General features: G+C 44.8%; 1 protein-coding gene and 1 long non-coding RNA gene across 2 annotated transcripts; one reads left to right on the plus strand and one right to left on the minus strand.

The window, feature by feature from the left end:
* Window positions 1-423: 423 nt before the first annotated feature.
* On the minus strand, window positions 424-9,041 carry TMEM200C (transmembrane protein 200C). The gene is made up of 2 exons (XM_073898498.1): window positions 8,582-9,041; window positions 424-5,685 (listed from the first exon to the last, which is right to left on the minus strand). Exon 2 carries the CDS (start codon window positions 5,589-5,591, stop codon window positions 3,672-3,674), a length of 1,920 nt encoding a protein of 639 aa, XP_073754599.1. The 5' UTR covers window positions 5,592-5,685; window positions 8,582-9,041; the 3' UTR covers window positions 424-3,671.
* A 193-nt stretch (window positions 9,042-9,234) lies between these two features.
* LOC141373755 (uncharacterized) lies at window positions 9,235-24,869 on the plus strand. Its single transcript, XR_012380079.1, has 3 exons — window positions 9,235-9,709; window positions 12,290-14,110; window positions 24,532-24,869. It is a non-coding gene; the product is annotated as an uncharacterized lncRNA (long non-coding RNA).
* Window positions 24,870-27,362: the final 2,493 nt, after the last annotated feature.

Raw genomic sequence — 27,362 nt, forward strand, 5'->3', positions numbered from 1 at the left:
CTAAAGAGAAAACTAGTATGAAAAAAGAAAATTTTGTCTAAAAATGTAAATGGATCAACAGACACTTGCCCCATGTATGTCTTCCCTGGAGCCTTTCTTCCAGGCCACTCCTCTGACAGAAAGGGGCCTGGACCACAGGGCTAGCCTGGCCTTCCTAATGCAACCAGCCTCCGTCATGGAAAAGGAATACCCGTGACCTAATTCAGCCATGGAAGCAGTTTGTGGCCACATTCGTAATTATATGATATTATGACAATGGGACCGTGAGGGCCCATACGTAGCTCTCATTGGTTTTACTTGCTACTGAGGATATTGCAGGGGCCTAGATGCTTCATTTCTTAAGGTCTAATTTTTTCTTTCTAATATACTCAAACCAGAAAGACTTCTCAGTACAGTAAGTTTATGGTTGTCCCTAGCAACTGAGTAGTAAATTTAGCCTACTAATTAATTTTCTGTATTTTGCCTTAATAATAGCAGTTAACACTGACTGAAGGCTTATTTGTGCCAGGAGTGGTTCTAAGTTCTTTGAGTCTAAGTTCTTTGAGTCTAAGTTCTTTGAGTCTAAGTTCTTTGAGTCTGTTTAGCCCTCATTTAAATAATTAATTCCATGAGTCAGTTGCTTTTGATTATCTCTATTTAACAGATGTGGAAACCCAGGTAAAGTGTTCTGTGCCTCTCCAACTCATGCTTTGAGCCATTCTGCTGTGTTGCCTTATACTTTAGATTTTCCTGAAATTATTCTGTTCGTAAAAAGGAAGTTCATACAAAATGGTTTTAACAGCTTAATTCTATTTTAATGAAAACTTTTTATGGCACTGTCCACATGCCAAGCTTATCATAAATGCTCTACACAGATAGAATCTTTGGTTGGGTCCTGAGAGGGAGGGAGCATTATTATTCCCATTGTATGGAAAAGAAAATTGTGACACAGAGAGGCTAAGTAGTTTGCCCATTGTCAGCCAGCTGGTTCCTACAGGGTAAGGAAAATGGGGTGGGCGGGTGGGGGGAGATGCATAAGCCAACTGTCGCAATTATTTTAGCTCTCTAGTCCTACCACTGCTATTTGCCTTTGAACAAATTGTCCCATCTTTCTGATTCTTAGCAAACCCCATTTATAAATAAAGGGGGGAGGGATTCCATGATCTCTAAGATCCCTTCAAATAGTCCTATTGATTTGGGTACAACAAACCTTGCCAAGTCACACAGAGAAAAACCTTGTTTATGCCAGCCTGAAGACTTAAAACACAGATTCCAACTTTTAAACTAGCTGTGCATCCTAACACTTCTCTGCAAGTCTCTAAGAACAGTCTTCGGGAAAGGATCTAGCAGGAAGCGAAGAAGGTAGAAAATATTCTGATTGTCTCCAGAAATGCCAATTTTGGTTCTGCATCCGCCAACAGGTCCAGATAATCCTCAAAACTCTGTTTAAATCCTGGCCCACTATGCAAGATAATGGAAAAGAGAAACTAGGGAAATTAGAAATTTGGGGGAAGTATGATAAAATAATAGAGACCAATGAAATTTAACACTACCTGGAGGTATCATTACACTTGCTTGTGACTCTTACTAGTGGAAACTCACTTTTGCTATACAGAAGAGCGAAATAAATTAATCCACAGCTTTAAGTGAGTTAATAGCTTAATGTAGATCCAATGTGGAAATAAATTAGGTCCTTTTAAATTGATTACAGCATGTCACACTAAATGGCAGATTACGAAGTATACTCACTTTGCAGTTGTATGTACAAATATGATTATATCCAGGACAAAACAAATACCCTGAAATGAAGTGACGCTTCTAGAGCTGAAGGCAATCAGAGAGATTATAACATCCACCAGAGGCCCAGAGGGATTAAGTGATTTGCCTAAGGTTATGCAGATAGTAAGTAGATATTCCAGGTTTTACCCAGGCTTTCTTGGGCTCAAGTTGAAGGAAGGCTTATTCTTCTGCAGCGTGCATGCAGACAACTTATTATAATGATAATAATAATTACAATAACCATTTACCCAGTACACTGAGCCAGGTACTCCCCTCTGTGCTCCCCTCTGTACATATAACCCTTTGCCCAGCCACTTGTATTGCTCTGAGGTCTGTCTAGTTATCCCCATTTTATAGATTGAATGACTGAGACAGCATTTGTGACTGTTCAAAGTTATACAGCTAGCAAATGCTGAGAGCTGGGGGTCTCGTCTCGCTCCTGAATCTGTACTCTTCCCACTAGACCCACTGCTTCACCCATGGGGACTAACATAACCACATCTTTGGCTCGTTTTCCTTTAAAATCAGTATTTGAGCCTCCTACAATGATAGTCTCATGCCCAAATGGTCAAAAGAAAGTAATGCCACTCTTGACTTCTAAGTCCTCACATTCAAAAGAAGAGGGCATCATAAAAGGTACATCGTTTCCTGTTCTTGAAGAGTAATTAATTGACTTTTAATAAAACCAAGTGTAAACAATCTACCAAATTATTAAAACATTACCTTTTTAGCCTATGTAGGCCATGGATTCAAGATCATGAACTTAAAATCAAAACCAAATAAGTCAAATCCAAGAGGATGAAAAGGGGCCATTAAGCCTGGTGCTCTGTAAATTAATATTTTGAGGTAAACTTAGAAGTATTATAGAAAATTACTATTTATTTACTGTTTCATTCTATTTGAAAGAGAAACTCCCAAATGTTCAACACTACCCTATATTTAAAAGTTAAAAATATACTGGAAATGGATGGAGTCATGATAGCACTGAGCACTTTGGGGGAGGGTAACTACAATCATAGTACAGTGTCATAGCGAAATATTTTAGATTTACCAGCTCAACTGTTAAATGTTTACTGTGTATTAGAAGCATTAGTTCCAAGGCAAAATGAAGCGATATTATGTTTAACTGTTTGTTTGGAAACTTCTTTTATTAAAAAAGATTTTAATGATGCTATATGCAATACAGGTGTGATAATACTCAATAAAGTATTGTGTAACTTGATATAGTGAACTTAGGAATGTAACAATCCATCTAGATGATGCCCATCCCCTCCTCCATTAGATCCCCTCGTAGCAAAATGTAAATACCCTTTTTAAAAAATAAAGAGACCTTTGAGCTGTTGGAGCAGAGTAGGGCGGGGCAAGGAAAGTGCTCTTTCCTGACATACTCTTTGCTTCTGGCTTTGACTTCATTTAGTAAGGTCAGTTCTCAAAGAACTTCTACAAACCCTTCTATGCTCCACAAAAGCACAGGAGAAGGAAAGCTTGTCATTCACAAGCAGCTATGGACAAAACCAGCGGCAGAGAACAAGGTTAGGGAAATGAGGGGGAGAAAAAAGTTGGAGTAAAGTGCACAGTTACTGTCAAAAAAATATATTATTTTGATTCTAAGAAAATTAAGATAATTTTATCTAATGAACTAGATTGCTGACCTTTTAATACATTTGGTTTTCATGGAACATACAATCACCATCGGACATAAAAGACTAGTTTGCTTTAAAAAAAAAATTGCTTGGAGTTATCTACAGGAATCTTGTGAACGCAATTTAAGGATAACATTCTGCAGCTCTTTGGGTATTGGATGATTTCCTCCGGTAAGTCCACAAGGAAATAGGGAAATGTTAAATTCACCGATTCAAATGGGCATTTCCCCAAATCTCTGACTCTTTTGCCCCCTCTCGCTCCTTCTTTTCCTAAATGCCAGTACTTTCCAGTTCTCCATCCTCTACCCCTATTGCGTGAGACCGGGAAATCATGAAGAGTTTCTCCTTGTTTGTAAACTGCCTCTGCACCAGCTGAGGTGGCCGGGCCGCGGGTGGTGGCCCTTGGCTGGGATCCTCCGAGGGGCTCTGCTGTGCCCCCGGGGCCGTGGCCGCCTCGCAGTCTGGACTTTCACTGGCTACTGCTTCCACAACCGACTCCAAAGAGGTGCCAGCCTCCCGCAGGGGGGTGTAGCCCTTATTGCAGCAGGATGGGTCATCCGACTGGGAGCTCGGCGAGTCTGGCCTGGCTGGGAGCGAGTCCTCCAGCCGCCGGGGCGGGGAGGGGGAGGCAGCTTTGGCCAGAAGGCTCGAGTCCAGCTCCGCGCTGCGCGGGGAGGGTGGGGGCTCGGGGGACGGTGGCGCCCGGTAGTCCGGGAGCCCGCTGGTGCTGCGGCGCCGCAGGGCCGCGTACCTGCCGGTCCTGGGCAGGCGGCCACGCTGCCCCCTGGCGGTGCGCGCCGCCGCCGCCGTGCCCTCGGGCTCCTCCAGCTCGCTGGGCGCCCAACGCGAGCCGCCCGGGGCACCGCGGAGGTCGGTCAAGCTCAGGTCGAGCTCGCCCCGCGGGATCTCCCGGGAGCCACGTTCCCCAGGCGGCCTCTGCCAGCTGCAGCTCGCGCCCTCCGCGTCCCCGTCCCCATCCCCGTCCCCGTCGCGGTCCCCTTGCAAGGGCAGTAGCGCGAAGGCGCTCAGCGAGGAGCCCACGAGGGAGCTGGCGGTGCTCTGGCGCCCCCAGCTCTCGGGTGGGCTGCAGGGCGCCGGGCTGCTGCTGCTGCTGGCAGCCGCGGTGGTGGCGGCGGCGGCAGCGGCCACAGCGGCGGCGGCAGCGGCGGCGGCCCGGCGACGGCTGGCCACGCCCGAGCGCTCGCGGTAGATGCTGTACACGGCCTCCGCCAGGTTCGGGGGCTCCCGCGAGCAGCGCGGGGACGAGACGAGGTCGGGCGGGGACGCGGCGCCCCTGGCCCCGCCGCCGCCGCCGCCGCCGCCGCCCAGCGCGGCGGGGTGGGGCCAGGAGCCCCTGGCCAGCACCGCCGCCCCGAAGGCGTCCCCCGCGCTGCCGCCGCAGCTCCCGGGCTTCAGCTCCAGGCCCCGCGACTGCACGTAGCTGAGGAAGCCGTTGAGCGGCGGGGCTCCGGGGGGCGCCGAGGCCGGGGCGGAGGACGAGGAGGCGGCGGTGGCGGCCGCAGCCGCGGCGGCCGCCAGGTCTTTGGCGCGGAGGCTGTGCACGTCGATGACGGTGGAGTAGAGGTCCCGCAGGTTGATGATCTTGGTCTTCTTGTCTCGATTCTCGTGGAGCACCGCGTTGGCGCAGATGAAGAGGAAGATGCCGATGCCCATGATGAGGGGCCCGAAGACCTTGAGTTTGTCAGAGTGCAGGTATCCAGAGAAGATGCGGAAGAAGAAACCCACAGACGTGGAAGAGGACGAAGGGCCGGCGGACCGCGCTGGAGGTGTGCTCCGGGGCGCGCCCACCAAACTAGAGTTGACACCCCCCGGAGTCCCCAGGTGGCTCCTGGACCGGTTTTTGCTGCCACCGCTGCCGCTATTGGCCGTGGTGAGGACGCGGTGGCCGCTGCCTGCGGCCGGCAGCTGCTTACCCCCTTCCCTGTTGGTCCCGTTGGCCTTAGGCCAGTAGCCCACCACCGCCATGGCTATGCCCACCAGCAGCACCAGGATCCCGCAGAGGGCAATGAGCCCCGAGATGGAGCACAGCTTTAGCTTGCCTTTCACCACCACCACATCGTTTTTGCGCCTTTTCTTGGCTTTCCGCTTGCGCTTGGGGACCTGGGTTGGGGGGCGGAGGGGATCCTGCTTTCTGGCGGAAATCCTCAGGAGCCCACCGGTGGCGATCATGGTGAGCCGGTGCCGTGCGGGGCTAGTCTCTGTGTCAGAGGCTTGTGTAGTGGGGGCGCCAGCTGCCCACTAGCTGCTCCGCCACCTCCTCCTGCTGCAAAGCAGAGGAAGACAGTCAGAGGGTACAGGCTTGGCTGCAGCAACATCCCACGCTCTGCAAACGTCCCGCTTCCAGGTCCCACCGCATGTGTACCCCCCACCCCGGGGCTACCCACTAAGCGAGGTGCCGCCGGATGTAGGGTCTAGGGGGTGGGGTAGATGGATTAGGGCTTGAGAAACGCTGTTGCAGTCATTGATAGAAGGTGATAAAACAATTTGAGAGAACGCCTTCTCCCCCGCCTCCCCAGCCCCCTTCCCACACACTCTGTAGGTGATATTCCAGCATCGCTCATTTCAAAACTTCCCAGCTGGCAGCTGAAGGAGTGCTGACCATTAGTAGAAACGAAATGTGGGGACTCAAAGTGGTGGTTGAGGACTTTCCTGGCAAAAGCCTTTCCCTTTGTCCTATGGGAATCAGAAGACTGCCCAAGGGAGCTGTACAGGAGGTTCAAGTCTCTAAACAGAGGAATTTGTCAATGTTTAGCCCAAAGTCACTAAAACAGTCACAAAAGTTACTATTTTATAAAGACAAAAGCAATTTTCATCACTGGATGAAAATTAAAGATCACATACTGGCAGGCAGATGGCTTATTTACTGCAGAAAATTAATAGAGAGTTCATTTCGGGGAGAACACCAGAACTACGTCAGTCTTCTGGCAATAAATCCCTTCACAAAGTTGTCTCCCACCTATTGCTGTTCCTGCAGCTAAAGGCAAGCAGCATTTTTCCTCATCTCTTCTCGCAACATCTGGACAGCTTCCTGGGGTGGAATATTTAGTTTTAGGTAACTGGTTATGTAACTGAGCTCTTCCTTCTGGCCTCCTCTCCTCCCTCAGAGGAACTCCCTTAAAGGTATCATGTGCTAAATCTCATCAGGGACTTTGAGAAGTCCCCTAGAATCTCTAGGAGGAAGATTTTTTTTTTCCTCCTGTGGGAAAATTACAATCATAAAAAGAAAAAAAAAAAAAGACCAACCACTCTGCCATAATAGCTTTCTGACGCCTTATTAATGTGCCAACAGCACTCTTCAGAATCCTAATATTCAAATGAGAAGGCAATTAACTAGGGATAGCAGTCCACATAATAATGATGATTTGTAGAATGACATCTCCCCCAAGTGAGAGCTTGTTTTCTTCATCTTTCTTTCATGAGGTCATTTTTAGGAAGGGAAGGTGGCAACAATCAATGCACTATCCTATAGGAAGTTTAGTCATTTATAATAAAGCCTGGTAGGTAAATGCACAGATGTGTCTTTGTGGATATCTGTGAGCTTCTAAAAATTTCAATCCTCCTGGATCCCCAGAGTAAAACATTTTCTGTTCCGTTGGTTGTGTTCCCTCCTATAATAGAGATGCTAAAAGTAGGGGCATTGTATGAATTTGAAAGGTTCAGATATCACTCACAAGCCTTTTGGTATTTTATCCTTTATGAAATAATTCATGTCTTAGAATAAATTACCCTTTGAAAATGTGGGATTACTTGGGAAGAATTTTGCTTTTAATTGGTGCCTGGGTAAAGAGCTTTGGCCCTTGATCCCCACCATTATATCAATACAGGCAGAATCTTTTCTCCACTGTTGGAAAAGCAAACCGTAATCAGCTCTTTACAATGTTTGCAAATCAATGTCTCCTTGGAACTTAGTTGGTTTTCAGTAAAGAGAAATACTAGGTAGGTTAGAGAGGGGTTAGTAGAGAGAATACATCTATAAGCCTTTAAAATTTTGTTTTAAGAAGAGGCTGCACCAGTAAGTACAAACAGATTGTAAAAAAAAAAAAAAAAAAGAGTAGCTACTGTTCATCTGTCACCCCCCAAAATAAGCACATTTATTGTGTAGTTGTAACATAGACCCTGCTGTTTTAAGTGATCCCTAGACTTGCAGCATCTCTAATGCAATAATCTGGAGATCTGCAGTTATTTTAAGGATTCAGGATCCAGACATTTTAGAAACAAACCTAGACTCAGTTGGCAGGGTGGGCTTTCCCAGAAGAGAGAAGGGCTAACATTTTGTTGGGCACTGATAAGGTGCACCGGGATGCTGAGCATCTTTGGGAAAGAAGGTACCCACATGCATTTCTCCTTAGTAAGGCAGCTTTGGCTCTTGGCAGACAGAATGTAAGGAAAATTGGAATGGATTTCAACAATCATTTACAGATCTTTAAAATTAGTTTAATAGCTAGTAATTAACTCCCTAGTTTATTATTCCTTCAGCTCCCTTGAAGGCTGAACTCCTTTATAATGTATTGCCATCTGACGTGAAATACTGACAAAAGTCAGATGGCAAGGAAGACCTACCTTCGAGGCTTTTCTTCACATATAATGAAGGGAAACAAACTTAGCAGTCGAGGTTGGCTGCCCTCGCAATTTACTGCCTGATGCTGGTCTTTCCGCGGTTAAGGAATGGAGGATGGGGGAAGCATAGGAGGGATGTCTAAAAATACAACTGCTTCCAAGAGAGACATTCAAGTTCTTGGCTCATGATGGATTAAGCCCCACTCGGCGTTTGAGGCTCCCAGCACACAGTCTGGGAGCGCCCTGCCCTGCCGGGGCTCAATCCAGATCTTCGACCCCCACTCCCTAATTGGCAGGACAGCGAACCCCTTGCCCTGCTATTTGGTCTGCTTATTTATGTTGGAGTCACATGAGTGCAGCCGCTGGGAGTCCACCTCTAGAAAGAACACAGGCAGGAGAGAAGTGAGGGCAATCCTGAGCTCGCAATTTTTCTGGGCAGCGCATCCCGTGCAGCCCGCCCAGGAAAACGACTCTCCCGGAACAGCAGCCCGGGGCACCGGGGCTCCGGGCCGCAGGGGTCGGGAAGGGCAGCTCGGGGGCCGAGGGACTCACAGAATTGCTCAAAATGGCAGCACTATAAGCAAACAATATCGCTCACTTACCCGGGAAGGCTGGGGCAGCTCCGGGCCGGAGAACGGGCGCTCGGGCGACACAAAGGAACCATGGAGAAACTTTTTCAGCCCGAGCCGACGGCGGGGCGCAGGGACAGCGCCTCGGGGCCCACCAGCCGAGTGCGGCTCAGCAGCCCAGCGGGGGCGAGCGCCAGCCCCAGGTTCGCAGCCCCCTCCGCTGCCGTGGCGGGAGCCATTTCCAAGAGTTTCCAAGAAGTGTCAGGTCTTCCGCAGCCCGCATCCTGCCTCGGAGCCGTCCTCCCAGCCGCCGCTCCTCCTGCGCCTCCCCGCGAGCCCTGCCGCGGCGCTCCCGGGCGGGCCCCAGCGCCTCTTTTGTGTGGCTGCGGCGCGCCGGGCTCCGCCGGGTGGAGTTGAGCCCGCGGCGGCGGCGACGGCTGGCGCGGCTCGGGGCCGCCGGACTCGCGGCTGTTGCTAAGAGACTGGAGCCATGACACAGGGAAATTGCGGCAGGATGGCAGTCGGTACCCGGCCCGACTCTGCTGCTCAGGGGCCCACCCGCCCCCCGCCCCGCCCCCCGCCTCCTCCCAGGCACCGCTCCCCCCCCACCCCGACTCCGCGCCGGCCTCCCCGCGCTCCCCCCACTTCCTCCGCAGCCCGCCGCCGGTGCCTTCGGGGGAACCGCTTCCCCGAGGACCAGGAGGCGCTAGGGGAGGCGGATTGTGGCGGAGCGGGGTGGAGTGGGGGGAGGGGGGTGGAGACGGCGAGGGGAGCGAGGTGAGGGGCGTGGGGCGGAGGAGGCCGGCGGGGAGCGCTGGGCGCGCGCCACGTCGGCCTCGGCCTTCCCCGCCCCCGGGGCGCCCCGGACCACCGCCCGCCTTGGCCGGGAGCTTTGTTCTTTTCCCTCCAACTACCTGTCTGAGCGGCGCGCCGGCGGGCGCCCAAAGGAAGGGCCGTCACTCCCGAGGGTCTCCTCGCCAGCGTCCGAAGGGCGCTCTGGGTTGCGAGAGGGGGCAGTGCCCGCGTCTGCCGCCCTCCCGCCCTCCTGTCCTCCCTCTTCCTCCTCCTCTTTTGTTGCCTCCACTCTCGGACACGACACAGCCTGGGCTGTTTCTCCCCCTCCCACTTGGGAGTTTGCGGTGTGGACGCACAGCGAGCACAGTAAGTTGTCCCCCAGCGAACTCGGGCCGGCTGAGTGGAGGCGCCCCCGCCGCGCCGGGCGCACCGCGGGCCCCGGGGCAGCCAGTGCCTGATGCCCTCGCGCCCCAGCGGAGCCGGGCTTTCTGACCGGCCTCCCCGGGACCGCCGCATCTCCCCGGCACGCGGGGCAGCTGGGGCTCAGCGGAGATTAGAATCGGTTCGGGGGCGCTTCCTTGGGCAGCCCCTCTTGCTCCCACCCGGTGCGGTAATCAGCAAGCATTAAAAGGAAAAGTATAATTCTCCGGGAATCAGGGTTAGGATCAAAGAGGGGGAGGTGGGGGCAGGGAGGATGTCCAAAGTCCCTACGTCATTTTAAAAAATGCGAGAGGGAGAGAGAGAGAGATAGCCTGTTTCCTAGCTCATCCCTGTCCTCTCAACTGTAAAGTAAAAATGACAGGGAAAAGAGAATTTCAAAAGTGCAATTTCCCCACGGAGTATTGAGAAAGTAAGAAAGATTTTAATTATCTATTGAAGTGAGGCAGCCAGGATTCAGGAAGAAAGCAAGAGAAGAGCAGACGAAACAAGCGCTGTCTGAACTTTGGGGTGCAGACAGAAATCTTATGATGGTGGTGTGGAGTGGGTGTTGTCTATGCTGAGTTTTGCTGTTTAAGGATCCACAGAATCCCCACAGGAGGGCTTTGCTGGCCACCGTTCCAGTTACAAGATTGTTCCTCCCTAACACACACATCCTTCACTTGTGTTTGAAGCTCAAGCATACACTTTTCAAAAAGAACAATAAGGACACAAACATTTACAGATGCAGTGATATAAATGTGGGCCATGTTATATGAGGTGAGGTCGGTCGGAGATGGTGGGGAGATGGGAGGGAATGAAGGAGAAATGTTTCCTAAAAGGAAACTCTGCACCTGCCTGTTTGCAGGGTGACCCCTGTCACCCTTTTCAAGCAAATAGTGAATCTGGGTGATGATCAGGGTGTTCAGAACCCACCTCTTTCCACTTCTCTATTCCTGCTCAGATTATGAATGCTAGAAAACAAGCCATGTAAAGGGAAAGTTTTAAATTCCACATCAGATTCTTTCCTTTTAGAGAAATCACCGCAAAGGAGAAATAACTAGGTCTAGCTGTCATCTGTAAAGGTTTTTTGGCTCCAAGCTTCCAGATTTCTTGAATCTCAATAATAATCTTGTAAATGTTTTGTACAGAGACCGGATCTGAGATCTCATTTCATTACACAGCTGGCTGCCAGGGACCAGGGGTGGCACCTCCTCTCCTTTGTGGGCCTCTGTTTGCCAATCTGTATGAAGAGAATAATATTGCAGAACTTCATTAGGATTTTAGAGGGATTAAGTCATTAACAGTTTCTAATTTCTGCATAAATTATAGTCATCGTTTGCACATTTAAAACTCACTTGAGGGATCTAGAGAAGAAAAGAATCCTTTTCTAGATAAACAGGCCTTGGACATAGCTAGTTGTGTTTTTTTTTTATGTTGATGACTACAATAAGATTTATGGTTTATTACTTAGAGGCTTCCTTCCAAACTGAGCTCTTTGGAACTCTGAGCTGTTCTATTTAACCTGAGTGTTACCACCTTCAGTAATTTTCTGTTTTTAGCTCAGGGTATCAGAGGAAATCAGACAGATCCCATCTGTTTCCAGAGGAGTCCTTTATCCTCTCTGTAATAATAGAGTATCAACATACATTCCTAGGGGTCTCTGAGTTACGTAGAGTTATTTTATTTGGCCCCCCTGGAGTTGTTTTCCTTCTGGTTCCACTGGCCATTTCAGTTGCGATGATTTCTGGGATTGTGGGATACTAAGTCCCTGCTAAGAACCAAAGGGCTAAGACTACCTAATCGTGATCATTCGTTAGTGTCTCAAGAACTTGGAGCTCAGGACAACATTTGGAACATGTTATAGCGGGATAGCAATGAAGGCATTGGGAAAAAAAAGAAGAGGAAAAAGATGAGCTTCATTTAGTTGGATTAAACTGTGACCTGAAACCTTTCACTTGCTCTTTCTTAAAAACAATCCTTATGTAATTTTTTTCAGTTTCATAAATTATTCACAACCCATTTGCTTCCCCTGATATTTCATCAATGTGGCCTGGCTCTGCAGCCTGGGCTCCCAACGCTGCCAAGGGGGAGCTGCTGGCCGGCCATGGGTCCAGTGAGACCCCTCTGGGTCTCCAGGAGCCTGCAGGTGGAAAGGGTTGGCTTACCTCAACAGCTCAGCAATGCCAACGTCTCTGCAAGCCCCACTGTCACAGATTGCCTGGGCTACAGAAACAGAGGTAGTTTAGTTCAGTGGGTTCTGGAACCAGTTCTTATCCTCCACTAACTAACTACTTCATGTAAGTAAGTAAATGACTTAATCTTGCCTGCCTCAGTTTGCTCATCTGTAATTGGGACAATGACACTAATCCCTACCTCATGGCATTCTTGTGAGGATAAACAGAGTTCCTGTAAATTAATGCCTCGCACGCGGTAGAGGCTCATTAAATTTAGCTTTCAACCTTGTTAGTCCTAAGATCCTCTCCCAGCTTGTTTTCATCACTCTCCCATCCTATTTCTATTCATCAGGATCCACTTGGGACCGTACCCGCACTTAATCTCTCTGGAATGAGGTTACGGAATCAACTGCTGTGATTGAACTTTGCTGCCCGTCCGCACGGTGGAGGCCCGGTGCCGCTCACCACAGCCCACTGTCCAGGAGGATGAGAACAGCCTCCCCATCGCTGCTTTCCTCCCTGTGGCCAGGGCCCTTTCATTTCACTCTGCTGGAGAACCCCGCTATCAAACTCGTCACTCTGCAGTCAAATTCGAAAGTCTGTGAAAACGCAACCAAGAGAACATCCTTCAGCCTGAAGGTTTGAGGTTCTCTCAGAAAGGACTCTCAAGCCATTTTTTCAACAACAGAAGAAGGAACCTGTTTATCCCAAGGTTGAACACAGGACATAAAATTCCTCCTTTCCTCGTGGCTTCATACCCTGCCAGGAAGAAGCAACATGACAGGAAAAAGCGTGACCAAAAAAAGCAATAAACTAGGCAATAGATTTCACAAATAAAAACATTGCATGGGACATAAACCTAAAAACAATTTGTTGTTGATCTGAAATTCAGATGTAACTGGGCCTCCTGTCTTATCTGCAACTCCCAACACAACATCCCTTGGTAGCCTCACAGATGTTTCCATGGTACATGTGAAGGAGGAAAGAGCCTGAAAGAAAATGTGAGCTGCAACAGTACATTAAAAAGCCTCACTAGATTCCCTCTGGAACAGGAGAGGCAGAAAAACATCGAGCAGAGCCCGGATGGATCAAGAGCACTTGGCAGCGTAAGGGCAGTTTTTCCACAGCCAGGCCGTGCTTGGCCTGGGGTTTTCTCACAGTTCGAGGTTCCAAGGTTCCTGTTTCTAGCCCTTGAGCATGGAACCCCGCCCTGCCAGAGGGACGGGCGCTTGCCTCCCCATCTACTCCCCCGAGGCCCACAGGTGAACCTCTGAGACACAGAACTCAGCAGCACTTTCAAGAACTTCAGTTCGGAAACAGGGTAAACTCATGCTAGCGTCAAGTTCATGATCAAGACTGTTTCTTGTGTTTCTGAAAGGTGTCAAAGAGTTCAAGCCCAAAAGCTTTCACTACACAGGAAAGGAAATGATGAAAAGTCTACAGAGCATTCAACAGAACCCATCAGATGGGGGACTCTCCCTCTGGCCGGGATAGGTGGCCATGTGGCAAGAGCAGCCTACACTCTGCCTTCAGCCTTGATCATTCTTAACATTACAAATCACCAGGCTCTTGATTAGAAACCAACTGGGGTTGTTTTCTCTAATAAGTGGTTTCATTTTTGTACATCCCATTTTCCCCTACAGCCTGCATTTTCTACCATTTTCCATGTACACTATCAAAGCTAGAGTGTGTGTCTTATAAAATAATTGAGGTCTGAGATGAGAAACTGGGGTGTGTTGGCAGACCTGAGAGCAGATCAAAGCTGAGCTAGGAAAGGGCTTTGCAGAGGGGGCTCCATCCGTGGAATAGTCCAGGACAGCCAACGGCTAAATTTGCCCTACGTTCCCCAAAGTTACCCTAAATGTCCACACTCAGGTCGCTCCTCTTATTTCGTACCATCTACAAGCACTATGGAGAGACGGACTTGTCCTACTGAGAACTAATAGGAACTCACATGTCTGATCTCCTTTCAGAATTAATTGTGATGTGAGCTGCTGCAAGTACCCAGCAGGAAAGAAGAAACACAGACAAGGAAGTGGTTTTCAAAAATAAAGAAATGTTAGAGTCCAAGATCGGTGCTCGGGTGACACGTCTCTGATTCATCCACAAAGCATTTTCTGAAACACTGCTTGTGTGCCCAGCTCTTGGATTCCTGCGTTTATTCACTTAACAGGTATTTCTTGAGCACCTACTGTGTTTAGTTCTCATTCTAGGCACAGGGGATAGAGTGGGGAGCAGTGTGAACAAAGCCCCTCTCTTGGAGGGGGGTGGGCAGAAAATGAGCATACACATACAAGGGAGACGATTTCAAAATTTGGTGAGTGTTACAAAGAAATTCAAAGCGGGTGCTATGACTGGTCAGAAGGAGCTGGAAGAGAGTCATTTAGACTGGGTATTCAGGGAAGGCCACCAAGGAGTGACATGTACACTGAGGACTGGAGGCTGAAAAAAAAGCTGACCATTTGAAAGTAGAGGACGTGGCCTTACTAGCCTATAATTCAGTTAGATTTCATCCAAAAATTATCAGTGAGCAACACCAGGCAAGAGAGAGTAAATCTCTCATGCTAGAAGACTTTAGAAGAAAATGATCACTGGGGAGAAAAAAAAAAAAAAAGAGTTAAGGAATACTTAACAGATGTGGATCCCACCCTGGACCTGGAAGAGATTTGGATTAAGTGGCTACATGGAGTGAAGGCACCGAGTTGGACAGGTGAGCAGTAATGGACATGACCTCTCTGGCAGTAGGGGCCGAGAATGCCATTGGCGGACCTGCCACGATGCTTTCAACAGGAAGGGGCCTCCAGGTACTCAGGGCTTTTGCTCCTCCACGTGTGGTCTGTGGACCAGCAGCCTCAGCATCACCTGGAAGCTTGCTAGAATGCAAAATCTTGGGCTCTGTCCCAAACCTGCTGAATCAGAATCTGCATTTTAACCAGATGCCCAGATGATCTGTGTGCACAGCAAACTTTGTGAAACCCTGTGCTAGTTCAGATCTCCCATTTTAGGGATGAGGGACCAGATTTTACCCCATCCCCATCTTTGCATGATATGTGCATGCATGCGTGACACAGAGAGAATTCTGCTTTTAACTGTTAGTTTCAGTAATGAACGCAGAGGTGTATAACATCTGTGCCCAAATATGCATTTCTTACATAGGGCAACCAGCCTGGTTTTTAGCTCAAATAGAAGAAGCAAGTTAAAACTTGGTCACTTTGCAGGTTTATTTATCTATGGAAAAAAACCGGTTTGGTGGATTTGAGTCCCGAATCCAGCTTTCTAGAAGATCAGATGACTGTTCTTGGATTACCCTTTGGATTAAGACCACTTATACTGAAGTAACTTGGCCCCTTCTAGCCATGTGATATTGAGCAAGTTACTTAAGCATCTGGATGTAGTTGTATTGTCTATAAAGGGTGATTTATAACTCCTCTCTTTTAAGGTTGTTGTGAGGAAGAAATGAGGTCATCAGTGGCAGCTTGGAGGTAGGGAAGAGGTGCCCTGGTCCCCATTACCTCTCCCCACAAAGTACCCCTAAATGAACATATAGCAGCAACAACTCAGTACTTGCTGTGTCAGTGTTCCCCGTCACATCATATCACCGGCCCTAAGCACGTGCCGTAGAGAGATCTTGGAGCCACCACCATAGGTGTTTCTTGGGCTGCAGGCAGTGAGGCCTGTGCAGCAGTATTCACATGTTAGTGGTTGTGGTGATGATGGTGAATAGTGATAGAGAGCTCATCAGTGTTGGGTACTGGAGATGCAGCGGAGGGTAAAAGCTACCTATGAAGTTTGGGTCAGATCCAAAAGACAGGGAGATGTTCCTCAAATCACTTTGTAGTTCTGCCTGAGTCCCAGGCAGGTGGCAGTGGCTTCTTGGCCTCTGCTCTGTCACCCCCTTACCTTCGGAGCTTCAGCACCCCTAGGATAACTGTGTTTTGAAGTCAGCTTGGGTTTCCTCAGTCTCCCAACTGTGCCACTGTGACCATGATGCGAGTCCCACAATTTGCGCCACTGTTAGGAATTCAGGCGGTGGGCCTCCCTGAGCTCCCCAATGTTATGGTATCCCCACTGCTGAGTTACTGAACAGCGAATCTTTATGTCTGGGGCTCCAGATAAGCAGGAGCCAAAGGGCCACATGGAGAATTAAATTTCACATTTGAAGAGGGTGCCACCCAATTATTCTTTTATTACACACGCTTTTCACATGACCCCATAGTAACATCTATGGTGCATTTTTATTCTTTGAGGGTAGAAAGTCATAGCAAGAATAGAAAATTGAATCACCCAAATTACCATCACAAAGCATATATGTGTCTAATACATAAAACCAATAAATCAGCACTGATGGCATATCTGTACCCAATGAAACTCTTCTGATCCAGTGAGAACCACAAAAGATATGTTAAATGATTAAAATGGGCTCAAAGTAATATTGATAAAAGTTTTCTTTCTGAAGAATGAAAGTCACACCACAGTTTTTACACTAAGCTTAGTTCTGAATTTCTGTAAAATCTAAGTGATAACAATTTAAGCTGGCTTCTTTATACTGAAGAAGATTGAAGGATCATTTCTCAGAAAAAAAATCACAAATATTTTCTCTGTCAAGCAAAATGCCAACATCACTTCTTGACAGGCAAGGTAAAGTGATTACACAGCTTTTTATAGAGGTAAAATATTGGTATGGTATTTTGGAAAATGATATGTAGAAAAAGCAGAGATAATATTTCAGAATATGCCGGTTTTTATTATTCTCCAAAGCCACTTCCTCCAAAGATCAGGGTTTGGCTACAGAAAGGTCTGTGGCATTATGAGTACTTACAGCAAATCGTGAGAGCTTAATGTATTCATCTCACAAAAGCAAAGAAGCTGTGTCCCACATTTCCTTCAAATTCCTCCCAATTACTTATAACTTCTGGCTTTGATGACATTAATATTAATGAAATGATAGAAGATTTTGATACCAATCAGTGTTCCAGCTCCATCTTCTCCCCCCTGCCCCAGGAAACAATGTTTCGCCCATTTACAGAGATAAATATATTATGATCAAGACTGAGAATCTGCGACCCAAGGGAGGGGAATTAGAAGAGATGGTAATTTGCAGCCGTCGCTGTAAGAGCTTGCACATTAGAACATAGATTTAATGGCTTGCTCTAGAAGTCTTAGAACTCCGAGGCTATCTGCCAGGTCCCCCTGTAAGCAGTGAAGGGATTTCTGCAGGAGTGCCTGCTAAAGCAGGGGGCACCTGGTCGGGGCAGGGGTCGGGGCGGGATCAGGAGTCCCACTTCTCAGCTGGGAGGAAGTTAAAAGGCTCCAGGACTTCATCAGTGGCACCAGCTCTTTGATTATCTGGGCCTGTCTCCACGGCATGTAGAGACATCCAAAGTCTCTGTAGTCTTCCAGTGGTTTCTAAACCACCTCAAAATGGTCATTTTCATACCCTTTTCCTGGATGATGCTTTGCCTCACAAGGTGAGGTGGAGACCGGAAATGTCCTATTTATATAAAGGATGTAGAAAGTTAACTAGATAATTTGATTCCCTCTTTTTTTTTGCAGCCATAAAAATCTCAAGGGCATATTGCATAACCTCTTGGACACAATACATATTAATGCACTATTTAAATGATGCATAATGTTGAATAGTTGGTATTGAATGATGTGATTTGAAGAAAGTACTAGATGGCTTTTAAAGATTCCTTCCTGGCTTTCAATCCCTCATATTCTTCCTTAAAGCTGTGGAAGCTGGAGAAAGGTCCTTTATGTAATGTCAGTAGAGGCCACTGCACTTTCTACTTCTCTGTGTAACCTAAAAACATCGGTTTGTACAAAACACACTAAAAATTCCGATGTCCCAAAACGTAGAGAAGCTACTGAGTTTGGCTTTATACCACCCTGGATTTGGCCCTTGCTTGGATGAGTGACCGTCCAACTCCTTCAGGAGGTGGGACACTTGAAAACCTCAGGGCTCTTTTGGGGACATTTTCAGATACTGAACTTAAAATAAATTTATGATTTGGGATTGAATCACAATCATCTAACATAGATTCCCACATAGGAATATAGTAAGCAGCAGATATTTTTTTTAAGATTTTATTTATTTATTCGACAGAGAGACACAGCGAGAGAGGGAACACAAGCAGGGGGAGTGGGAGAGGGAGAAGCAGGCTTCCCGCCGAGCAGGGAGCCCAATGCGGGGCTCGATCCCAGGACTCCGGGATCATGACCTGAGCCGAAGGCAGACGCTTAATGACTGAGCCACCCAGGCGCCCCAGCAGCAAATATTTTAAGGAATGCTTATGGAAGAAAACCTTAAAAGTAGGAACTCTTGTGTGATCACATCCTAAAAATTGGACAAAAAGCACAGTCATTTACCTGAGCCAGGGGACAACTTGACCTAGTTATGGAACAACAGTATTCTTCAAGAATATACTTTTGGAAAAGATGGCCTTAGCTATCGTGATGGTTAGATAACTAAGGATCTTTGTCTTTGGCCGTTTTGGGGTCTTGGGGAGTTTTGTTTGATTGGTTTTTGGTTTTCGTTTGCTTTTGCCACTTAACATATTGACCTTCAGGATCACACAGCAAACACCTACCTGCTTTCTTATTCTTTCTCTCTGTTCTGGCCTCTTTCAGCAAAGCTCCTTTTCAGGTTTCCCTAGCTCATTAACTACCTTGTTTCTCTGGACAATACCCCAGAGGTATTAGTTGGCACTTTTCCCCAGTTGAACCTCGTATTTTTCGCCCTAGCACATTTTCTTTATCCAAGCAAATTTCTTGCTATTGGTCTCTATCCTTATGGGCGCCTGGAATACTTGCTTCATTTGTCTCACCACTAGCTAGGGTACTGTTTACTCCCTTCTTCTGACCATTAGTGAACTCACAGAAGGTTCAGGACTGCCAGGGGAATTTCTCCTCTGGTTATTTGTATTCAGAACCTCACTATTCTTAGAGGGAGAAGTACCTAGAGACCGATATTCTTCTAAGACAGAGCAAGAGTTCAACCCACTTTGAATCCTTTTTTGAAGAAACATTTCATGAAATATTTCTCGAGGTAAATCAGGTAATAAACTTAGGTTGCATTCAAACACTCCTCTGCATTTCCATCTCAGGCATTGTATCACGAGTGTTGATTCTGTAGATTATTTAACACTTTCTCCTCACAGCATTTCTGTACGAGGTTAATGTTCGTGGACTAGGTGTTTGCAAAATCCTCTTGGCGGTTTTCCTGGTGGGTCCTTCTCCAACCCCCACTCTCCTAGGATTTTCAGGCAGAAGGATCGTGAACCCTGTGCCTCTAGAAGGAAACTCTCCTTCCTTTGCCAGAAACTCTTCCTTGCCTGTACAGCCTCTCTGGCCTTTCCTTGCCATCAGCTCGGCAGGGCTCAGGGATGCCATCTGTCTTCTTCTATAAGTAGCCACCATCATCCCTCTTCTCTCCTCCTTGGGATATTGCTGTCCCCAAACTCATGCTCAGAGGGGGATGTTTCTTCCTGACTATCACCTTTCTCACTCCCTCCAAACAAATGTACCGGCATTTTTTTTTTTTTAGAGTTTTGCTGTCAATCACATGGCCCAATAGCCAGCATAATATAAATAATACACCTTAGGAATTTACAGGGATTCCAGGATCTTACAAACTGATGAGATTGTAAATGGAAGTCCCATTGGTTTTGTTGCAGGTTATTTTATTTCTGAGAGTGTGGCTCACCCATCCTCTCCTCCTGCCCTACAACCAGCAAGACTGCACTGATCCATTCTTCATCAGGGGCCTTTTCCCAGCACTGTAGGCCTGATGGCTTAGGAGGAAACCTCAGGCACAGACTAGTCTAAAAACTGTGGATCATTTGCATCTCAAATGCCTTCTTCACTGGAAAGGTGGCCTGGTCTCTGCCTGGAACGCTAACTATTGCCTCCCCCCCACCCCCAGCCCCCCGGCCCCACCACTTCCCAGTCTTGCTTACTAATTATGGTAACTCGAGCTACCATTCTATCAGCTGGACAATTGTCCCTTCATTTGTCTAGAAAGTAAGCTCAATGAGAGCCGCTACTTGATCCTGTTCGCTGCTGTGTCCCAAACACCAAAGAAAGTGACTGGCAATTACCTGTCATGCATCTTCCATGTAAAGACAGTGAATGGATTTGTGGACAAAAATTAATTAGAAATATTAGACAGCATCCCATTAATCAAGGAGCCTATATAAGTGGAAGAATTGGAAGGAGGTTCTACCATTTGAATAAATGTAGTAACACCATTTTTATGGATGTAATGACAAAGATTTGCAAAGATTTGCATTGCAAAGATGTCAATTATTTCCTTAGCTTAATACAATTCCAATAAAAATCTGACTGGATTTCTCTTTTTTACCCCATGGACATTATTCTAGAGATTTACCCAAGAGACTTGAAAATATGTTTCTGCTTAAAACTTGTACATGAATATTTATAGCAGCATTACTCATAATGGCTAAAAAGTGGAAACAACTCAATGCCCATCAGCTTGTGAATGGATAACCAAAATGTGCATCCATACAAGGAAATACTATCGAGCAAAAAAAGGAATGAAGAGGGATGCCTGGGTGGCTCAGTCAGTTAAGCATCCAATTCTTGGTTTCAGCTTAGGTCATGATCTCAGGGTCTTGAGATGGAGCCCACCTCAGGCTTTGCACTCAGCGGGGAGTCTGCTTGAGATTCTCTCTCTCTCTCTCTCTCTCTCTGCCTCTGCCCCTCCCTCACCAAATACCTAAATGAATCTTTTAAAAAAAGGAATGAAGAACTGACATGGTACAACGTGGACAATCTTGAAAACATTATACTCAGTGAAAGAAACCAGGTGCAAGAAATCACATATTTGAATCTATCACTCCATTTGTATGAAAAGTCTAGAGAAGATAAATCTACAGAACAAGAAAGTAGAGCTGTGGTTGTGTGGGGCTGGGGTGAGATTGAGGAGTGATTATAAAAGGGCACAAGATTTATTTTTGGGGTGATAAAAATGTTCTAAAATGAGACTGTGGTGATGGTTGTACAACTCTGTAAATACACTACAAAAAAAAAAAAACCTGAATAAATAGTATACCAAAAAGGAATGAATTATATTTTATGTAAATTATATCTCCATAAAGCAACATAGAACACTCTAAAGTATTTACGTAAGAATAGGGAGGTATGAGGAGCCAAAGCACTTCTGACCAAAAAGTGGTGACAAGACAAAAATCATTTCTCTTGGGAAAAGTCTTAAAAAGGGAATTTCTGGATTAGAGGGGATACACAACAGGAATAATAACAATAATCGAATAAACTAAAAATTTATGTATTTATATTGAGAATAAACAAATAAACCTGCGTCAGAACTTCACACCTTAAATAAGATGTAACCTAAAATATATTAGATTTTAAAGTAAAATGTAAAATTATAAAATGTTTAGGGGAAAACTCTGGGACAGATTTGGACATGGTGAAGAGTTCTTGCACATGCACAATCCATATAAGAAAAAGTCAATAAACTTGACCTTGTCAAAATTAATTTTTTTTTTTTTTTTGCTCTGTGGAAAACTGACTCATTAAGAAGATAAAACGATAAGCTACAGGCTGGAAGAAAATATCTGTAAATCACACGTCCTGACAAAAGACTCATGTCTATGATACATAAAGAACCCTCCATCCTCAACAGTTTAAAAAACCCCAAACAATCCAATCAGAAAATGGGCAATAGACATGAATAGACATTTTGCTAAAAAGTATGTATGGATGACAAATAAGCCTCTTGAAAAGATGTTCAACATCACTAGTCATTAGGAAAATGCAAATTAAGATTGTGATGAGCTTCCACTACATTTCTCCTAAAAGAGCTGAAATTAAAAAAAAAAAAATAGTCACAATATCAAGTGCCTATGACGTTGAGGAGAAACAGGGTCTCTCATGAATTGCAGCTGGGTATGTAAGTGGTATAATCACTCAGAGTAATTTAGCTGCTTTTAAGAAAAATTAACATACCCTTGTTATATGACCTAGCATTCCCATGTCTGGGCATTTATCCTGAAGAACTGAAAACTTGTATTAACACAAAATCCTGTACACAACTGTTTATAGCAGCTTTTACATGTAAGGCCAAAATCTGGAAACAACCAAAATGTCCCTCAATAAGGAGTTAACTAACAAATAGTTAAGTTCTGCTACCTCCCTATCATGGAAGCCAACTCAACAATAAAAAAAGAAAAAACTATTGATAGATGCAACAACTTGAATGACTCTCAAGTGCATTGGGCTGAATGAAAAAAGCCGGTCTGAAAGGGTTCATATCGTATAATTCCATTTCTATAACATTTTCTAAATGCCAAAATTGTAGAAATAGAGAACAGATTACTGGTTTTCAGAAGCTAGAGATGTTTGTTCAGGGGTCAGGCAGGTGGGGAAGAAGGGAGCTGGGGGTAACTATAAAGTAGTAGAACAAGGGAGATCTTTGTGGTGATAGAATAGTTTCTCAACTTGATTGCAGTGGTTGATTACAGGAATCTGCACATCCATGGTGGTTATAGACATCTACACATGTGATAAAATGGCACAGAATTACATACACATGTTATACCAATGTCAGTTTCCTGGTTTTGATCTTGTACTATAGTCATGTAAGATGTAACCACTAGGAAACACTGTGTGAAAGGTACATGGAACCTCGCTGTACTACCTTTGCAACTTATGAATCTATAACTATTTAAAAATAAAAAGTTAAAAAATTGGTAAAGAAAAAATAGCTATGCAGGCCCAAATGTATTATAAAGTCATAATAATGAGTAAATTATTAAAGTTCTAATAATTAAAAGAGAATAGATAAATATATATGTGCATGTAGATGGGTAAAGCAATGAAAGAGATTTTATATATGTCCATGGTGATACTTCTGGTCAGCAGGTCAAGATTTTTAACAAATCCTATGAAGTTCACTATTCAGATCAAAAAAAAAAATTAGGTTCCTGCTTTTTACTACATTCCAGAATGAATTCCAGGTGGATTAAAGATTTAAAAGTAAAAAAATTAGACTGTTAAAAAATTAAAGAAAATGTGAGTGAATATATATCGGATCCCAGGATAGTAAGAATCTTCCCAATCAGGAATCAAAGACCAAAATCATAAAGAAAAAAATTGATAGTTTGCACTCATAAAATTTAATATTTTACTTAATATCAAAAAGAAAATTAAAAAATGAAGACAAAACAAGAAATCATTTTTCAATGTAGGCACCAAAGAGTTAATATCCTTAATATACAAAAATATTTCCAATACCTAAAAAAAAATCTTAATCAGAAATAATGGATAAAAGGAAAAAAACAAGGCAATTCATAAGATAAGAAATCCAAATGGTGAATAGGCAAAAATCAATGAATTTCACCAATAATGAAAAAATAACAGACTTATGAAAAACAATTGCATTTCGATACAATTTTTCACCTCCTAATATGGCAAAAAGAAAACCCTCTTCTAAAACATAACATTCACTGTTGCTCAGAAATAGGAAAACATATTTGCAATGTAATGTAAGTTTTAAAATCTGTCTACTCTTTGAGCAATTCCACCATTGGGATTTAACCTACTACTAATGATAATGATGACCAAAAATTAACATTAACAACAACAGCTAATAAACGTAGCACTTAGTTTATGCCAGGCATTTTTCTAAGCACCATGCAGGCATTAACTCATATAATCCTCACAACAGTTCTGAGGTAGGTTTTGTGGTTGAGAAAACTGAAGTTCATAAAGGTTAAGTCATTTACTCAAGGTCACACAGCTAATGATTGCTTAAGCCAGGATTTGAACACAGTGGTCAAGCCTCAGAGAACATGCTGTTAACTATTACATTATACTTTCTCTCTTCCTATAAAAATAGCAATATTTTGGGATGTCTGAGTGACTCAGTCGGTTAAGCCTCTGCCTTGAGCTCAGGTCATGATCTCAGGGTCCTGGAATTGAGCCCTACATTGGGCTCCCTGCTCAGCGGGGACCCTGCTTCTCCCTCTGCCTGCGGCTCCCCCTGCTTGTGCTCTCTCTCTCTCTCTCTCTGACAAAATAAATAAAATCTTTAAAAAAAATAAAGATATTTGCAAAATTTTGTACATGGGTGTTCATTGCTGTTTTCTTTGTAATGGTGGAAACTAACGTCAGTATTGAAAAGTAGAGAATTGGTTCAATAATTCAGGGGCTCCTCATCCACTGTACTGAAAACCAGCACCCAGTAAAGATGCTGTCGAGTTAGGGTTAGCAAACTTTTTCTGTGCAAGCAGCCACCGGCAGTATGGGAACAGATGAGTGTAGCTGTACTTCGGTGAGACTTTGCAAAACCAGGCAGTGAGTGGGATGGCTTTACCCTGGAATGGCATAGATTGCTGATCCCTGCTGTACAGTAACTGCATCAGATTTTGACATGAAATATTCATGATATAGTAAATGAAAACAGCAGACCAGAATTGTTTCAAGTCCACGTAACCGTGTTTTTAAAGTTCAAATACAAATGATTTTGGAATTTAATAATATGTGACAGATACTGCTGTTTGGCTGCCTAGAAGTTGTTGCTAACCTCCCTCTCCTTGCTGTTTTCTCTAGAGGCCGGGAAAACAGATAGGCATCGCATCCTGCTTTGCAGCTCTGAGTGGCTGTGTGGCCCAGTTCTGCCCTACATGATTTAAGCAGAAGTCTACAAAGGATGGTTCGTGAGGAAACTTTTAACGTTATTGATGAAAAGGCACCTACAAGCCTAGGGATGATATCCAACTTGCTCAGGGCAGTAGAACACAAAGAAAAGCCTGAGTCCTTGGTGCATCTCTGAGCCAATGCCCTGTTCCTGCCCTGCCGATTTCTTGTATGTGAGAAACAAAAACCCCTGATATGATTAAGCCATTATTGGTTGGGTGTTTTTTAACGTGCATCCATATGCATTCCTTAACTCATACAAAATGGAAAGGAAATTCTACATTAACAACGTTGCCTCAGACAAGCCCTGACTTCTGAGAACTTTAGTTTTCCATTTTATGGAGCCCAGAATCAAGGAGAGTGTGGAAAAACAGGTCACAATAGCATGGCTCTTATCTCTTGGGTGATGGGATTCCAGAGGTAATTTTTTTTCATTTCTTTTCTTTTTGTGTATTTTTATTTTTTGTCAATCATTTCCAAAGTGACCATGGATACTGCTTGTAATTATAGTAAAAAGGAAAATATTAATAAGAACAGCCCTTGTGAAAGAATTCTTGAATGAATGATGATAGGAGATGCCAAACCCATTTACGAATGAAGAAATGGACATAATTATAGAAATGGAGAAGAGATTCGTGGTTTCCAGAGGTCAGAGATGGTGTGCAGAGGGGGTAGGTGTGGCCACAAAGCAGTTGCAAAAAGAAACTTTCTGGTGATGGTGGAGTGAAGCATGTTGATTGTAGTGGTGGTTCCATGAAGCTACACATGTGATGAAATTGCATATAGATACACACACACACACACACACACAAGTGTATGTAGAACTGATAAACTGAGTAAGCTCTGTGCATTGCACCAATGTTAGTTTCCTGGTTTTGATATCGTGATATAGTGATGCAGTTGTTAACAAGGGGGGAAGATGGGGGAAGCGTTCATGGGATCTGCTGTCTAGACATTGCTTTGCAACTTCCTGTGCATTTGTAATTATTTCAAAATAAAAAGGTTTTTAACCACCCCTTCCCCACCCACCCCGCAAAAAAAAAAAAAAAAAAAAGAAAAGAAAAGAAGAAGAAATGGAGGCACGGGGAATTTTGTAGTTCAGCCAAAGTCATTTTAGAATTCTGAAGCTGGGGAGGAGGCAAAGCTTACTTATCCTGTGCCTAGAACTTCTAGAAAAGAAGTAAGTTCTAGCAAAAGCATTTTTCTAGAAGTAAGTTCTAACCAGTGCCTCTATCCTTACTTGAAATCATGTTAAGAAGCAAAATAAGACAAGATCATGACTTACGGGTCACCGGTCACTGCTTTGTTTACCTGAGGCTCGGGGCTAGGATGTTCTCAAGGACCACTTAGCACATGATGGAACTGGCCTCAACAGGTTAACATCTAAAAGCCACCTGGATTATTTATGGAAATAAACTGAAGTATTTTGCCTTTTAAAATTCCTGGCTTCATAACAAAAGACTAGAAGGGAAAAATATACATCACTGTACAAATAATCTAAGTAACTGGCACAGCTTGAAGTGGGGATTAGGAATAAAAATTGACAGTATCATCTATCAATAAAAATTGACAGTAAAAGTTTTTCAGACAATTGGGGATTCACCCCTGTATACGTTTTATCTTTATTTTTTAAAATATTATGTAGTTCTCTTGATTCTATGGAGTTCTTCACAAGGTTTGCTTTCTTCTAATCAGTAATTTTTTGTTGTTGTTGTTATTTCCTACTTCATTTCAGTGCTAGTTAAAACAAATTGTCCCCTTAGGTCTTAGATTTTTAAAGTAGATGCAGAGCAGCATATTTGCCTAGGGATATATCTTCTAAACTCTCCCTCACCTCCTTCATTTCTATCTTCTTTTAAATGTGCCTTCAATCCATCCACCAACATAGCTGCATGCATCGTTGGGTGTGTCTTTCCTTTGCATCTACTCAACTGAAGCTCAGCCCGAGTAAGTAGGATTCCTGACCAGGAACAGGATGCTGAGCTCCCTCAGAGTTGAGTTCCTTGTTTGTCTCAGGCAAACATTTAAAAGTAGGAGAACACAGGTTTTCTCGCAAACATCTACAGCCTTCCTGGCTTTACCCCCATAATTGTAAAACAGGAAACTTAAAATCCCACCTCTTGTCCAATTGGGTCTGGCTCTTTATGACTTCCTAGTCATCCACTTAATTTGATCAATTAACTGATATTAACGGGAAATATCTGGAAGCTCCTTCTAGACGACTTACCAAAAGCTCTTCCGGAGACAATATCCCTTCCTCTTCTTTTGATGTCTAACCCCAAAGTGACTCCACTGATCTGAATTTCAGATACTAGATGGAGGTAGGATCAGGCCAGTGGGGAACTTATTTAAAACGTCTGCAGAGGTATCCTGCCCAATGGGTCTAAAGAGCTATTTGAATTTCTAGCAGAAATTTCCCAATGCCTCAAAAGTGCCAGATGGACAATGAAGCGGTCTGTTTTGCCACAGGAGAGATACTGCAGGAATAATAGGTTCTCTGTACTCTTTGTCAGCATAAACATCATCTCGTCAGTTCATTAGGACAATAATATCTGATAATAATTCTCAGCATTTGTCAACTCCAGAGACCTTCACAAACCCATTTATTTTCAAGACAATCCTGTCAGTGCAGTTTGATCAAGTCCATTGTACGCATGGAGAAACTGAGGCAGTTTATTAGAGAAGATGAGTCAGAGTGAGAATTAACCCAGGGGACAGTCTCTATAATTCTTCCCTCTGACTTT

Source organism: Callorhinus ursinus, unplaced genomic scaffold (genome assembly GCF_003265705.2).
Source record: "Callorhinus ursinus isolate GAN/ISIS: 27379988/994484 unplaced genomic scaffold, GSC_fseal_2.0 scaffold11, whole genome shotgun sequence".
NCBI lineage: Eukaryota > Metazoa > Chordata > Mammalia > Carnivora > Otariidae > Callorhinus > Callorhinus ursinus.